Source organism: Notamacropus eugenii, chromosome 4 (genome assembly GCF_028372415.1).
Source record: "Notamacropus eugenii isolate mMacEug1 chromosome 4, mMacEug1.pri_v2, whole genome shotgun sequence".
Lineage (NCBI taxonomy): Eukaryota > Metazoa > Chordata > Mammalia > Diprotodontia > Macropodidae > Notamacropus > Notamacropus eugenii.
In genome coordinates, this window is record NC_092875.1 from 406,643,622 (window position 1) to 406,660,240 (window position 16,619).

General features: G+C 37.2%; 1 protein-coding gene across 7 annotated transcripts in view; it reads right to left on the reverse strand.

Moving 5' to 3' along the window:
• Positions 1-16,034, reverse strand: part of DDX4 (DEAD-box helicase 4) — a 61,826-nt gene extending 45,792 nt beyond the window's left edge. For 2 of the 7 annotated variants that reach the window (XM_072605605.1, XM_072605604.1), the window contains exons 1-7: positions 14,589-14,819; positions 14,117-14,202; positions 13,038-13,095; positions 10,494-10,571; positions 7,814-7,894; positions 6,639-6,689; positions 4,145-4,201 (exon numbers count right to left, since the gene is read on the reverse strand). In XM_072605605.1, coding sequence (XP_072461706.1) covers positions 4,145-4,201; positions 6,639-6,689; positions 7,814-7,894; positions 10,494-10,571; positions 13,038-13,095; positions 14,117-14,202; positions 14,589-14,790 — 613 coding nt within the window. In that variant the 5' untranslated portion in view covers positions 14,791-14,819. Of the gene's footprint in view, positions 1-4,144; positions 4,202-6,638; positions 6,690-7,813; positions 7,895-10,493; positions 10,572-13,037; positions 13,096-14,116; positions 14,203-14,588; positions 15,030-15,861 lie in introns of those variants that run through there. The other 5 variants (XM_072605609.1, XM_072605608.1, XM_072605610.1 and 2 more) reach the window with 5 other exon arrangements.
• Between the last annotated feature and the right edge of the window lie 585 nt (positions 16,035-16,619).

Sequence of the window (16,619 nt, forward strand, 5' to 3'; positions counted from 1 at the left end):
TTGATGTTTTCCATTATTAAGATGTCTTATATAAGGAGTACTTGTTCCTTAAAATTTTCACAAAGTTCACTTACAATGCATGTAAGTATTAAGAGGTTATTCTATTTGGTTCAATTTTTCTGAGATAAGGTTGTTTCATTACCAGTTATGTTAATTTTTTTAGAATTCTTTTAGCCATTCATACTCTGTCTAGGTTTTTACTTCTATCATATAATTTGTCATATTAATTTCTAATAACTTCTTGGGCATTTATTATTTCTCTTTATTCATTTTAAAATTTAGTTTCACTTTTTTTTTTAAATCAACTTAAGTAATGGTTAATTCCTTTTGCTACTGTTCAAAATACCAGCTTTTTTATTATAGTCTATTTTCAATTTTGTTCCTCACATCTTTTAACTTCTCAAATTTCCTATTTTGAACATTTTTGGTTTGTTAAGTGGTTTGCTTTTTTGCTCTTTAAAATGCATGATCAACTCAGGGATATAAATTTTTCTATGAAGACTCCTTTATCAACACCTCAACTCTTGATATGTTCTCTCATTATTTTTTCAGGTTTCCATGATCTGGCCTCCAATATCAATTTTCTAGTCTCCATTAAGGTCTATGCTTCTTGTTCTTTTAACATTTCCTTTATTGATTAAAATTTTATTTTAGCTTGTAAAGGAGATTTTTAACATTCCTGCCTTTTTGCGTTTGAGTTCTTTTTGCCCCACTCAAATAGTTAATTCTTGCCCATCACCCGCAGAAGCCCAAAAAATACATACTAAGATCCCCAGAAGTCTCTATCCATTGACCAAATAGTTTTTTCCAACATTTTGGGCAAAACTGTAATTTCCGCTATTTATCTTTCTTTTTGGATTTGTTAAGCTTTGCCAGAAGAACATGAAAGTAGCCTGGAATTCATTTTATAATTTGGGCTATTTTAACACATCAGTTTTTTTTCTTTAATAAAAGATTGCTACGTTTGCATTTTGTGCATATAAGTTTATTAATAGCATTGTTTATCTGTAGTAGCTCTAGTGATAATGTAGTTTTCCCACTTGTCTTTCAATGTTATCTACTAATGCCTTATTGGAAAATAATCACTGTTAATTTTCTTGAATTTAGCTAAAGCATAATACCCCTTGTACTACTCTATCAGCTATTCTAGCCATTTCCTTGAAATGTGCATCAATCCCTATGCTTTAAATGAAGGTATTCTAAGCATCAAATCAATAAACTATCAACAAATGGGTTTTGATTCTTCGTCCATTTTACAATGTTTCCTTTTTACTGGGAAATTCGGCCTATTAATACTGAAGTTTATAATCGTATGACTTGGCTTTCCTCCATTAAACCTTGCTATGTTACCCTACCCCTTTGTATCAGCTATTTTTTATTAATCCCACATTATTTTCTGCACTAACACATGGTCACACATCTGCCCTCACCAAACATAGAAACAATTTTCCTTTTTTAAAAATTACAGTATTACTTAGTCAGAAAAGTCATCTTTCTCTCATCTCATATCTCTTTATCTGATTAATCTTTACTTCTATTATTCCATTTCTAGAATTCACCTTCTCTAGCCTTTTTGTTCTTCAGATAATCTACTTCCATCTATTCCTTTTCAAAAGATTATTCCCCAAAACTCTTAACATTTGCTTTTGCACTGACCCTTCTACAAGGTGTCAGAAAACCCTGAATAGATTTATCACCTCCTCATAGCACATTTATACTGAGTCATCCCTTACCCCTTGTTTGCATCCAATTACAGACCACCCAATGTCTTCAGTTACTTGGTGAACGTGCACACCAAAGGCTCTTTCCTGTTCTAGAATTCACAGCAGGGATAAATTAAATTTTCTGTCATGACAGATCACTATGCTTGACTATACAGGACAGGTAATTGTGGTGATGTATCTCAATTTTCCTTGCATCACATTCCAGCCTGTAACATCCCTCGTCCTTGTTGATTCGTCTCACACAAATTGAACTGGTGTTTGTTTTTATGTAAACTATCTCCTGGCTGCTTGCATAATTCCTTGATCTGAAGCTTTAAAATTTAGTTACATTTCTAGGTGAGTTAAATTTCAGATACCTTTCTATCTTTATCCTATCAAAATCTATTGACTTGTATTCTGATCTTAATTTATCATGTTTTTTGGACAGTATTCTTTTTAGTTTCCAGAAATTTGGTGGAACATCTCATCCAGGATTATTTCACAATTGTGAAACTCCTTTTCCTACTTCCCAACCATAGCAGTACCAATGTTATCTATATTTTTTGACCTCTAAGCTAATACCTACAGTATTTTCTGATATCAATCTTGATACTATCTAATTAAATCCAGCTAATTCAAAATGTAGTTTCCTGTCTGGTTTAAGTTTCTTTTTCAAAAAGAAAATACTATTCCAAAGTACATAAATCCCAAACTCCAAGCTTGACTGCATGATGAATACAGTTGTTAGTGGTAATATCAAACCAAAGATATTTGTATTAGGACAATTTTTACCTTTTCCCCCCTCTCATTTCTAAATGTTCTACAAAAAGCTGAGACAAGGAGGTGGGTCAAAGGTAAGGAGATTTGTTGGAAAATTTGGTAACCACAAATGTAGCTCTTGTTCTTCAAATTCATGGTTTCTAATTATGTTGGACACTGAGATTATTTGGCATTGATTGAGACGAAAAATTCCCAGTTATCCTTGCTCTAGTAGTATGATCCAAAATCACAGTGCCTAGAAGAAGTGATGACAATTAGGCCTGTACCTGCATCTACATACCTCCTAGCCGCTCTTCTCAGTACTACCTTCATTTGTACAGTGTTTACATTCTGCTATGGAAGACCACAGAAAGGGAAAGTAAAGATACACTTTTGGAAACGGGCATAAATAAGCACAGTACCAACTGTCAATCACGAGATATCATCAGCCAAAGTTTACATTATCTTCCAGTTCCAGTTTGTCACACCTATCATCAGTATAAGTATGCTTTTCTTCAAACCAGTCAAGTTGCGAATTACAGATCCTATTTCCTCTAGCTGGCTAATACAGTCATTTGTCTATGATATGATAATAATAGTAATAATAATTTAGCAGCTAGTGCTTATGTGGGGCAGGCATATGGTAAGTGCTTTTCAATTATTTTCTCATTTGATCCCTGGGAGGTAGGTGTTCCCATTATTCCCATTTATAGATGAGGAAAGTGGGGCAAACAGAGGTTAAGTGATTTGCCCAAGGTCACATACTAGTAAGTGTCTGAGGGTGGATTTTAATTCAAGTCTTCCAACATTAGAGGTCTCGGTGTCTTTGGTAGCTATGTTCCAAACAAATGCACACTCAAGATTACTGATTCTAAGTTGTTTCCAGTGAGAATGTACCAGTGCCTTTCGCAGTTTCAAAAATCAAGAGCTCTGCTAAAATGATACACTAGAAGTGAAGAACATCTTTACCCACAGGTCATACTCCATGTTTCAGAAAGGAAAGCTCTGTGCATCTGAGTTATCTTCAGGATACTTAAGGACCCAATTGCTGGCCATACTCAAAAGTAGCTGCTATTAAACTTCTGGGCAAGTGTGAAGGCAAGAAATGTGAAGAATCATTTCTTTTAGAGAAGACAAAGCAGTTGTATAAGCTTGGAAAAGTAACTTTAAAACCACATGTAAGTATTACTACAGCTATCAATACAACTCTCTATTCCTACAACAGCATAAAAACATAATAATTCTACATAAAGTCATTCCCCATTATCAATGCTAAAAAAAAAATCTGATTAATTGAACATAGAAAAATAACTTGTTATCACTCATCCTCAGAGACAAAGACAATGTGGCCCCACTTGACAAAGACTCAGATGATCTGAAGCTTACACTTTGTAAAAAAAAAAAAAAATACTGGAAACACCTAAGAAGTAAAGTTCCTGTGAATTCAGAAGCAGAACGCCACCTGCTAAATATGGTCAAAGGCATATTGTTTTCTGCCAAAGGTTGTCTTCACCACCACAACTCATTACGAGTCTTTTCTTCTGGAATCAAGTTCTGCTACAATACATACAGGGTTTGAGGGGGTTTTGTGTATGAAAAGCAAAGCTTCTCTCACCAAGAATGAACTCAGTAGCACACCACCACAACTCATAAAAATATAACTAAATATAAAATATACTTACCACCTCTCCTGGCGAATCCTCTGCTCCTTGTCTGATTATCTTCAAAGTCATTAGATTCTTAAATGACAAATAAATATATCATAGTTAAGCAATATACCTGAAGGAAATCATAACTTTTGAATAGAATTGTTATTCCATTGTTTGTGACCTAGTCCCACTGCAGTCTTAGTGTGCTCAATATGGTCATGTCTACATTTCTCTAATGTTAAATTTTTTCTAAATTTTTAAAAAACACTGTCACGGTGTCTCAAAATCTATGCCAATTTTCACAATAACTCTTTAGAACAGGGGAGAGGATTAGGTAACAGAAATGTTGGCACAGATGTTCCTCAGGGTGTTTTTTGTTCAATCTGAAGATTTTCATCCCCTCCTTGTGTAATTACAACGTAAGTTGTCATCTATCAGTTTAAAGCTCAAATGCTTTCTTTTCACAATATTCTTTTGGCAATTTAAAGCAAAGAATAATTTACTTAATTTTGTTTCATTAGAGGAGGTAAGGACTTGTTGCTGACTCCTGCTAGGGTTTTTGTAAGTAAATAATGCCCTCCCAAAAAAGTACCCAGAAGATATAATCCAATGGGGTGACAATTCACTACTAGCAGAGTTAACACTGGATGAAATTAAGAAATAGTGGTTAGATTGAAGCAAGAGGAAAAGAACTCTAAAAGAGAGCAAGAAAGTAGATAAAGTAAATCTTGCAACAATCCATGCGATCAGCATATTTTAACCCAAACAATTAGGTCCACAGAGAAAAAGCTTCTAGCTTGAAACCTAAACTTCTCCTCAAAAGCATGCCACTGAGAATCAAGACAACTCTAATCAGACATTTAATTTCTGATTTATTAGAGGCTTAGGAGAGAAACAAAGGGAAATGAGTGCCTTACAGAAAAGGACGTCATGGTGTCAGGTTGGTTCCATATTAATCATTTAAGAACATATGGATCTTGGGAAATCATGCTTATCTCTAAAAGTTAGTAATCCACACTTGTATGTATGTGTATACACACAAACCTATACACACACACACACACACACACACACACACAGACACACACACACACACACACAGACACAGACACACACACACAGACACACATACAGACACACACAGACACAGACACAGACAGACACACACACACACACACACACACACACACACACACACACACACACACACACACACACACACCCCCCCCGCCCTTCAGGCCGGGAGAATAAGGAAATAAAGAGTGGAGATGTGGCATCATAGCTGAATAGTTTAAGGAATAAAAATTAGCAGAAAAAGTATCTACAGAATACAAGAAAAAAATCATTAGAATTTTCCCTCAAGGCCCAAATGTCAATTCTCTATTGTTGTTTAGTCGTTTTCAATGGTATTCTTGGCCCAATTTGGGGTTCTCTTGGCAAAGATACCAGAGTGGTTTGCCATTTCCTTCTCCAACCCACTTTACAGATGAGGAAACTGAGACAAACAGGGTTAAGTAACTTGGCCAGAGTCACACAGCTCTGAGGCCAGATATGAGCTCAGGACAACGAATCCTGCTCACTCCAGCCTTGGCACTATCTGCCACACCATCTGGCTGCCCCAATTCTCTATTACAAATGCACTATTTTTACACATATTGAACAGGTCTCAACACTACTTATTCGATTCTCTAGATCACCTTCCTATGGTCATTCTTCCATGAATTCTCCCCCTTTCTAGCTCATTTTACACACCAATTCCAACAACCTGGGTATAGCGAAAGTGTCTTTGGAACTTTCAATACTAACAACCTTACAGATGGTGATGATTTCCCACGATCTATGTGTTTTTCAATGAATTAAGGCCAATTTGAAATCAAAAAATTTCTAAGCCTCCAAGTTAGATCTTTATTTTTGAATCCCTAATCTCATTTAGGAAATACAACATATTAGAAGGGTAGTCTCCAGAGATTAGTTTTATGATCGTAGATTTAGAAGGGATGCAGGGAGTTATCTAGGTTAGCCTCCTCATTTTATACATAAGGAAGCCAGGAAAGTGATTAACTGACATTTAAAATAGCACTTTTAGTCTGTAAAGCCTATTTACATACATTATTTCATTCCAATCTCACAACTATCCTTTGATAGAAATGACAAAGGTTATATCTTTAAAAGACTGAAAAACAGATGCTAGCTGGCTTGCTCCTAAGCACACTATTAAGTAACAGAGGTAGAATGTGAAATCACATCTTCCTCATTTCAAATTCACCACCCTATTCACTAAGCCATACTGCCCAGTCTATGCAGACTGATCTTCTATAACACATAGCCATAAATCTTTTCCATAATGGTATTCCTGAGTTTCCACTGAGAAGAAAAGAAAGTCATTTCAACCTCAATTTTTTTTAATTATCTCAGCAAAGGCAAACTGGTATGGACAGAAAAACTTAGCCAATTCTTAATTTCTCTTCAACATACAACCTGAATTTCTAACAACAGGAACTATTCACAATCATAAGATTTAATTTACCTCTCCAAAAGCCAGAACTATCACCTTCTTCAAATTTGTTACTTGAAAAACCTAGGGAAAAATACAAAAATACACAAATTATTAGGATAGTTATTTGGTCTGTTCTTCTGTTAACAAGTAGTCAAAACAAAGTACTTCTGGGGATAATAAGCACTATCATATCTCTTTGTGTCCACATAAGCTGTAGGGAAAAAGATTCAAGTGGCAGTGATTTAACTATATATTTTATGCAATTCACATATGAACACTTCTAAGTGCTTCCAAAGTTTCATCTTTAGGCAAATAAACAAGTCCTTCCTCCCTAAACAAAGAAATTTTTTGTAGGAAAAATGGAAATATTATAACAAAATGTAAAATTAATGCAATCTGAACTTATTCAACATGTACTTACACAGCAACACACACACTATTAGGACACAATGCAGTCAATTGTGCTGCAACACTTGTATTGAAAATGTGAATTTGTTCCAATGAAATTGATATATTAGAGAATGATTTGAGCTGAACATGAATTTTGCTTCTGCTTCTTCTCAATTTTGTCTTCAAGAAACATTAAGCAAACTAGAAAACTGTACTGCTTCACACTAACTCACAAACTACAACCTTTGTAATACCCATTTCCAAAAGCAAACTTGTCTTTTTCAATATAAAGTGCCATATTTATTGTATATCTTCTAGGAAACTAGCAGCTGTGGATTTCTAAATCTACTTCCTCACCCCACCTTCCACCGTGGGTGAGGCCCAGATCAGAGTTTCAGCTCAGTGAGGCCCTGCCCTCACCCACAGCAACTTGACTTAACCAATCCACATTTGGGGCCCTGCATGGAGACGGAGCAGTAGCCCAAGACTGCTGACACTATCACTTTTTATTGTATTATTTGTGTATTTATTAATAATTTAAAATGTATAAAACCGTGCTATATTTATTGGGTTCCCCTACTTTTTTTATGTGTTACTGATGAAGTTTTTAAGTGTTGCTCTCAGAAACTCCATTTTTCCCGTATATTCTGTGGCTTTTAGCAAACTTTACATAACACAATCATTTTTAGAAACATTTTATTATAGAAGAACTTACTGTACATAAAAAGAAACTATTACACTTTAACCTTCTACCTCTATACGGTAATAAAATTTTGGAGTAACTAGCAAGTAACCACTCATGACTAGGTCATTACCTCTGTTTCCAAAACCTTTTCCAGGTCCAAATCCACCCATTGTGGATAGATTTTCTCTCTTAGAAGACTGATCACTGGCATCTGCAGAAGTTCAGACAGAATTAAATCCATAATTTTTTTTAAATCTCTTATAAATGATCAGCCAAAAGGCAGGCAGTCTACTAACTCTGCAAAGTAAAACAAAGGTTTAGAAGCAAACCTGAATTTAAAATAATATTAAACCTATTGCTACTGTATAAAAAAAAATCCACAGATGAGGTAGGTAAATACCAATGTTACTATACAAAGAGAGTTGGAAGAAATCTCAAAACTCACCTAATCCAACTTTTTCCCCAGCATATCAACCCTTCTACAAATAATCCAACAAGTTAAAGATTACTAATGACAAAGGACCAACTCATTACACTTCAAAGGAGACAATCCCACTTCTTCTATGTAACTATAATTGTTAGGAGTTTTCCTTAAACTGGGCCAAAATCTACCTCCATATCAATTCTATTTATTTGTTCCAGTTTTTCACTGCAGGACTAAAGTAAATTAAGTCTAACTCCTCTTCCATGAGAAACTTCAAATATTTGAAGGTTTTTTATTCAAGTTAAACATATTAAGTTCCTTCAACAAACTTGCATAATACATAGCTTTGAGTCCCCTCATCACCTTGGCCACCTCTCTTTGAACATGCTTTCAAATCAAAAATCAAAAAGAATTAAGGAAAAATGGACTAGATTGCTTAACACTAAAAACAAAAGACAAGCTAAAGACGTATAGCACTTGATTTGGTAAGTACCAACTCTAAATAAGCAGCAGTTAAAAGGACAAAAGAAACCAACCAAGGCTTCCTAAAAACTGAAGCACATCATCAAACTGTTGAGAGTTTAAAATGGAATACATGTTTACACACACATGTATACATATACGTACCTGTATGTATATATGTGTGTGTATCTATATACACCTATACGTACACATCTCCTAGTTCAAACATCTTATTTCTAGAGATAAGGAGAACTGAGGTCTAGTGAGATGGACCTACCTGACAGCATGCAGCAGGTAATCAAACTAGGACTTAAATGTAGGTCCTAGCAATCTTTCCATAAATTTCTTTATACTTTGTGAAGTAAAACAAAAGGTACTAATATCCAACAACTATTTGTCTTTCTCAAAGATACTAATTAATCAAAAGATGTTGCAGAGGCTATCAAGTATGGCTTGGCCCTCCAATATTCTGATTCTGTTAACTCTGTAACCCTATAATTTTAAATAACAGTAGTGAATGGCATTGACCAGAAGTTTAATTAGGCTAATTCAACCTAGGACATCTGAGAAAAGCTTTCTTTTAAACGTCTACCTATTTGAATCTTCATCGGTCAATATTCCCATATCTACATTAGGAAGCTAGGGTTAACTTAGCTCATTCTGAGTTGGGCACATTTTCAGTTGTATATTTTCTTTTTCTATATAAATATTTCACAACTTTACAAAATTCATGCTAGCAATTTCACTCAACTATATTACCAAAATATTATTTATTACTCCTACTCTTTGGGGGAAGGTTAGAATGTAACTTTAAGTTTACAGACACAGGAATCAATGTGTTTGGGTGCTTTATTAAAAAATTTACACTTGTGATAATTTTGATTAAAAAATAGCATAATTTAAGAGTGAACTATTATTTCCTCTATTAGCCTGAGGACTAGTCCCAAAAAAAAGAGCAAACAACCTCATACTTAATTACACCTCTTAAAAAAAATCTCGAATTGCTTGAAATGCCATACAAAAAGTTACACAATATTCCTTATGTTTCCAAAAATGTAAGAATTCTCAGAAAGGCCTTTAGGTAGAAACTATTTCAAACCACACACCAATTATATCATATCAAATGTCCCACAGTAATAAATGACACAAAAAATACTAGGGATACTAAGTGTTCCCATAGCCTTTCTTTTGTTATAACATCATTTACTTCATATTCTCCATGCTTTAAAATATTTTAACATAAAATTATATCTGTAGTTTTTTACATTTGTGTCAAAAATTCTTCCTTAACTCTTATGATTATAAAATAGCATATTTTATTCAGTCTGTCTTCTGTCAAAATAATCACTATTAGAAAAAGAATAAAATACTTCTTAACTTACAAAAAATACTCTTTCAAGGTACAAAACAAATTCCTTTTACATAGTCTAGGATAAACGCAATATTCTTTCTTTAAATAACCCAAAGCTGATATTCTTAGTTGGAGTATTTAAGACAATTTCATAAGTTCAAGAAAAATGAAAAGTGAATGGTTTGATAATACCAATCATCATGGCATACAAAGCAAAAAGAAATAAAGTGGAAAAAAATAAAATCACTTCATATTTATATAGCAATTTATAGCTTAGGAAAAATTTTCACTGTCATTAATTATGCTCACAACAACCCTATGAAGTGGGAAGGTAAGCACCTAGACGTTCTCTAGCATGTTTTCCACTAAACATTTAGTAACTTTATTAGTAGTTTCTTTTAACTAAAAGAAAAACCAACAGTAACTATACAAAATCAACGTCATACAGAGTTTATCATCAACAAAAAACACAAGCCACCCCCATCAAAAGAAAAAAAAAAAGAAAAGCAACGTCCTCTATCACTCCCTCTACTCTCTACTTGTTCAGCAGCCATGCAAACATTTGATACATACCCCTGTTTCCTAAACTACGTCCAGAAGCAAATCCACTTCTCATGAATTGATCTCTTCGGGTAGGTGCATCACTGATTTCTAAAACAATTCACATTTTAAGTAAATTTAGAAAACAATCAAGATCTTCCATTAGATGTATATGTAATGTAGGTATACTTATTTTAACAATTTTTTTAAAATTTAATATTATCAGTTAATATTTAGAAGGCACTGCTTAATAATAAAACGTTCAAGAGTATCCAAAATTGAATTGGCTATATATATATATATATATATATATATATATACATGTATATAACATTTATAACCACAGAAATGCGTATATAACATTTATAACCACAGAAATGCCCTCAAACAGGATTTCAAAAATTAGATGAGAAAATTGTGTTTTTTAAATGAAATTTCCTTTATGAAGTCATTTATATTGTTTAGCACAGCAAAGGGGAATTCTGAAAGCTAAAATTTCTAGAAAATGTTTATTTTAAGTATTCATCACCTACTCTCCCTCCCCATGGTGCCCCAACTCCTTTCATCAGAATCCACAACAGTGTATTTCTTTCCTTATGTTACTAGATAGATTTGGGTATTCAGTGACTATAATTATTTTGTAGGAAAGCAATCAATCAAAAAAAAATTTAGTGCCATCTATGAAAAAGGCATTAAAAAAAATTTAGTGCCATCTATGAAAAAGGCATTGTGCCAGTCACAAAGACAAAAGTAAATTGCCAAGTTCCCTCGATGAACTTACAATTTATCAGAAGGGAGAACATTCCAGGTATGGGAAAATGTCAGTACAAAAGCAGAGGGTCAAGAGATGAGAATGCCATGTACCAATATAGTTAAGAAGGCAGTTTGACTAGACCACAAATAGTGCATGAAGGGATGTAATGGATAAAGCTCAAAATGTAGGGTGGGGTCAGGTTATGAAGGACTTTAAATGACAGAGGAATTTATATTTGATCCTAGAGTAAGCAGAAACCCTCACTTCTCTTCTAAATCTAGTCTTCATACTTACTTTGATCCATCCCTGCTCTGATCTCACTTTCTACTACTTATAATTGACTGCAGCACTAACCAGTTCAATCCCTCATTGTCTTCACTTTAAGTTCCTTATCCATTTGTTCCAACCACCCCTCATGCCTTAACAACTCCAACACTTAGTTTTCTCATCATGTCTTCTCTCCTTCTAGCATGCTGCTAAATACATCCAAAGGAAATCACACATTCATGCCATCAGATCCACTACAAATTTGTTATTTTCAACTAGGCCCTTACTACCATAAAGCAGTCCTTTTATTCTTGTTTTAATTGAATGACCCATTCCCCACAATTATTCCAAACTTTCCCCTCCTTCCCCAAGCTCCCACTCCACTCCTACCCCATCACCCTGGCCTTATTTTCTAAGGACCTCTTTTTTTTTTTTCCTTATCGATAAACCAGAAGATATGCATCATGAGCTCTCTTTTCTCCCCTCAAGATTTCTTGACATAATCCCCCATTTTTCTCTTCCTTTGTTAGACTCTGAGGAAGAGGTCACTCTTCTTGCCAAGAACTCCTCTACTTCTACACTTGATCCCATCCTTTCCTTTCTTGTTTAAGAGTTTGCTTCACCTTCCTGAACACCCCCTCCTTTATCTTCTCTACTTGTTTCCTTCTCTACCATCTAAAATTTTGCTCAAGTCTTCTCTTTCAATTGACCATCACCTTCTCAAGCTATTGTGATTTTCGTCACTTACACAACCCAATTTCTACAAAAATTATCTATTCCTATTGTACAGATAGACTATATATAGATACTTCCTGAACTTCCAATAACTTCTCTAAACCTTGCAATCTGGCTTCTAACACAATCACTTAGCTGAAACTACTTTCTTCAAAGTTACCAATGATCTCTATATAGCTAAACGTGCTGGTCTTTTCTATCTTCTCCAGTTTGACACCTTACTATCCCTTCCCTCCTTAACACCATCTTTTCTGCCATGTTTAAGTACATCGTTCTCTCCCAGTTTTCCTGATTGTTCCACTCAGAGTTTTTTAGTGTGGGTTATTTTTGATTAACAGGTGTGATTTCATCAGTGTAGAAAGCCCACAGTGCGCAAACTTTCAATATCAGGACAGATTAGCAACTGTTCTGTAATTTACAGTCTTAAAAGCACTACCTAACCTCCTGAGAGTTCAAGTGATTTGCCAAGGGTCAACAACCAATATGTTATCAAAGGGAGGATTTGAGTTAACTTGTCAACAATCGTCCCCTGATGAGAATCCCTTGAGATTAAAGTGCTTTAATTGCCTGACAGGTCCAACAATAATTCTGTGTCTTGAGTGATTCTCTTCCTAAGAGGTCACCATCTTTCAGGACTTTCAGTAAGACCAAGTTCCAAATTCTGTGCCCTATTCTCAATAGAAGCCCTCTGGCTTTGATCCAGAAGCCAAACATGCTCCAAAATCAGGATAAATTCAGATTCTGAGTCCAAAAAATTTTCAGACTATTCAACCTGACATAGGTATCCTAGATGAGATACACATTTCTGCCTTAACACCTACCTGATGAATCTGTAGCCCTATTAAAAGCATCTCCATTTGCTCCTGAAGAAAAGGTGTCCTACAAAAAGAATATAGATTAAATTTAATTATGCACTTTATACATAGCACCTACAAATACCAAAAAACAGTACATCCAAAGGGCTGCCTCAATTGTTAAATGCAGTCCTTTACTGAATTTCAGACTACCAGCTGGCCACTGTAGTAGTATAGTTTTTTAAAATTTACTGCAAATCTCCCCCAGGTCAAAAACTCAAAGAAGATTTGTTTTTGCTTCTAAATCAATAGCAAAATATTATTTCAAAAGATATGAGGTTGCCCTAAAAATGAGGGGAGAAAAGTGAACAAGCTCTCTGATTTAAACATAGTACAGTGTAGCGGGAGGAGTACTAGATTATCTCATCTCAACACCTATGTTCTTGTTCAAAGTCACACAGCTAATAAACGGTCCTAGCTCCCCCTACAGAATTACATCTGCCTATCAACTTTCTTGGTAGTTAAGTATATCCATTTTACCAAGGGAAAAGCTACCCTAACACAAGCAGAGAAAATTCAGGTTTTCTTCTAAACAAAACAATTTTCTTATACAAAACAGAAACCAAATATCACATACGTGAATCATAACTTTAAAATTCATGACAATCTCTTTAAGGGGACACAAAACCATATTTAAGGAAGACTGTACATAGACTCTTTCTTATCGGCTAACCTTTCTCAATTTTCTTTTTAGATGAAACTGCACAACAGAAGTCAATGACTTTGTGAAACTCAACAGAGGGAATTGATTTCCACAAAAGAAAGTCATTTTTAGTTGTTCCTATGCCAAGTGAGTCTAAATCTGTATAATGCATTAAAATGCTTGTTAAAAAATAAGATAGAATATGAATATCAAAAAATAAAAATTAAGTATCTCTGGGAATACACCGGCTCCACCTCTCTAGGATACATTGTTACTTTCCCTTTCTCTCCAAGGCGGTCCAGGCGCCACTCTCCCACGTGTCTCATCCCCACTAAAACCGCATCACTGAAAACTCCCCAGAATGCACCGCTCGAACACAGAGAAGGAACCCGAAGCACAGCACCTTGTCAAATACCGGGACGAACGACGGGATGTGAGGCTTGAGGATTTCTGTGTCCCAGTCTTCGTCACCCATGTCGGCCTCGAGGTCTACTTGAACAAAAACACAGCTATGTACGTCTGACCACAGAGCCGGAAGCCCATTAATTACAAATCCGCGACTTCACACGCGGACTTTAAAATTACTTACTTAGCTTGGCTGCACCTTAAAGGGCTGGGCACATGTTCTGCACCAACAGCGCATAACCCCCAAGAGGGCGCTCAGTTCAGCCCAGAGTCCAACTCACCCCCACCCCCACCCGTCTCCCGTGGGCCACACACAGGCTCCCCCTTACGAGGGAAGTAACCGAAATTCACTGAAGAATCACCAACCAAACCAAAAGGGCGGCGTGGGGGAGGGGAGGCGCTGGGGCTCCCGGCTACCAGGTAAGGGGACCCGCCCCGCCCGCCCCCGAGAACGGGCGCCCCGGCCTCACCCATGGCCCCCAGGCGGCGGGGCCTGGGCCCGCTGGCCCCCCGCGATCCCCTACTCGAGGCCGGGCAATGCGGGGCCCCCACCCCGGCCTTCCCTCTCTCCCTTCCCTCCACTGCTGCCATCCGGCCATGAGGAGGCGTGAGAGGCAGCGGCGAGGCGCGGGGTGCGCCCCGGCCGGAGGGTCTGGGGGCCCCCGGTCCCATCTCCTGGGCGGCCTCCTCACCTCCCGCGACTACAGGCAGCTACCGCCTCCCTGAGCGGTCCCGCCCAAACGCGGTCGGCGCTTAAACCGCCGCACGTGCCGGCGCCCCGGCGGCGTCACGTGCCCTGCCCAAACAACAAATCGCACCGGGCGACGGGCGCCCGCAGCCAATCCGCGCTCCCCGCCGCTGCCCCGCCCGCCCCGCCCGCGCGTTCGGATCTCGGCCTCGAAGCCAAACCTGGCCTAGCCCAGCTCCGCTAGGCCTGGGGGGTGGGGGAAGGGGGAGGGTGGCGAGCGTTCCCGCCAGGGCCTCGCCGCAGGGGGCCGTGTGCAGACTCGTCTGCAAGCCTGGGAAGGTGCAGCGTCAACCGTGCATGCATCCGCCCCCGACCCCGGGGCTTAGACGCTGGCTCCGAAACAGGTGCACGGTGTAATTGACGAGAACTCGGACCAACTCGAGTCATTGTTTCCTTGGGTGTTTGAGTAGGTTTCCTAGGAATTCAAGCTTCATGGAACAAACTTCGTTCACTCGAGTTCCGCTGAACAGAAAGAACTGAGACTTTAGAGATCCCCCAGTCCGACCCTCTCGTTTTACAGATAAGGAAACTGAGGCACGAAGGGCTCACACTTCCCATGATAAATTAAACGTGAAGAGGAATTGAGGAGGGAGGGGAAGAGTGAAATAAAAAGCGTGTGAGTGGGGTGAGGCGATTAGAGCCCTAAGGAGGACGTAAGAGGGGAAAAGTGAAGTGAGGGAATGCAGGCTAGGAGTTTCATCTACAATCTCATTCCGGTAATTAGATTAAGACTAAGCCAAGGTGACAGCCCATCAGTTACACTTGGTATTGTAGGTGACCCAGCCTAAATTGTGTCATTGAACCATTTCAGGCGGGTCAGCCTCTTAGGGACCCCATTTTGGCAGCCTTCCCCAGTTCATTTTACAGATGGGGAAACTGAGGCAAACAGATGAATGACTGTTCTAGGATCATACAGCTGTAAACGTCTGAGGCTACATTTGAACTCAGTAAAATGAAGTCTTCCTGGTGCCAAGCAAAGTGCTCTGTCCACCTACCTTGATCTACACAGATGTGGAAGTTTCTTTTTGGTTTCTTTCCAAGGTATTTTTTTCACTTCCCTCCCCAATATTCTCTTTGTAGCAAAGCCACTGGGTGCTAAAATATTCCATAGGTTGAAGTCAGAGGGTTTGATCTCTTTCCTTGTGGAACTTCTCTATTTCCTTGTCCTCTGCAATAAATGAAAATTTCTGCAATAAGTTAAATTTTAATTAATTAAATTGCAATTGAGACAAATGGGTTTTTTTCCCTTTTTTCCAGTTTTTATATATTTGAAACATCAGTTAAAACTTGGATGTTTAGGGTTCTAAATTCATTTCTCACTGTGCCCTATTGTGTCCAACAATTTTTAATAAATTAAAAAAGTAATAAATTATTCTTTTCCCCAACATTTCTAATCTTGGATTTATTTTTTTAATATACATAAATTTAGGTTCTTTATCAGGATCTCTATTTGTGGGGAAGTTCAGTACGTTTGACCTTGTTAATATTGTCAAATTTTATATCTACCATTCCTTGTTAAATTAATTTTGTAAAGGGTATAAATAAGGAGAATTTTGTTATCCTTTTAGAGTTTAGTTTCTCAGGATCCATGGTCATGGCAGTGTCTGGTTTCCAGGTGTTAAATAATAACTCCTAGAATAGCCTCAAGGATTCTACAGAGTAATTCCCAAAATCATAGTGATAGGCAGTCCTACTGAGACTGCGCCATGAGATACGGAGTGACATCATTGATAATTTACTGCACTCGCACAGA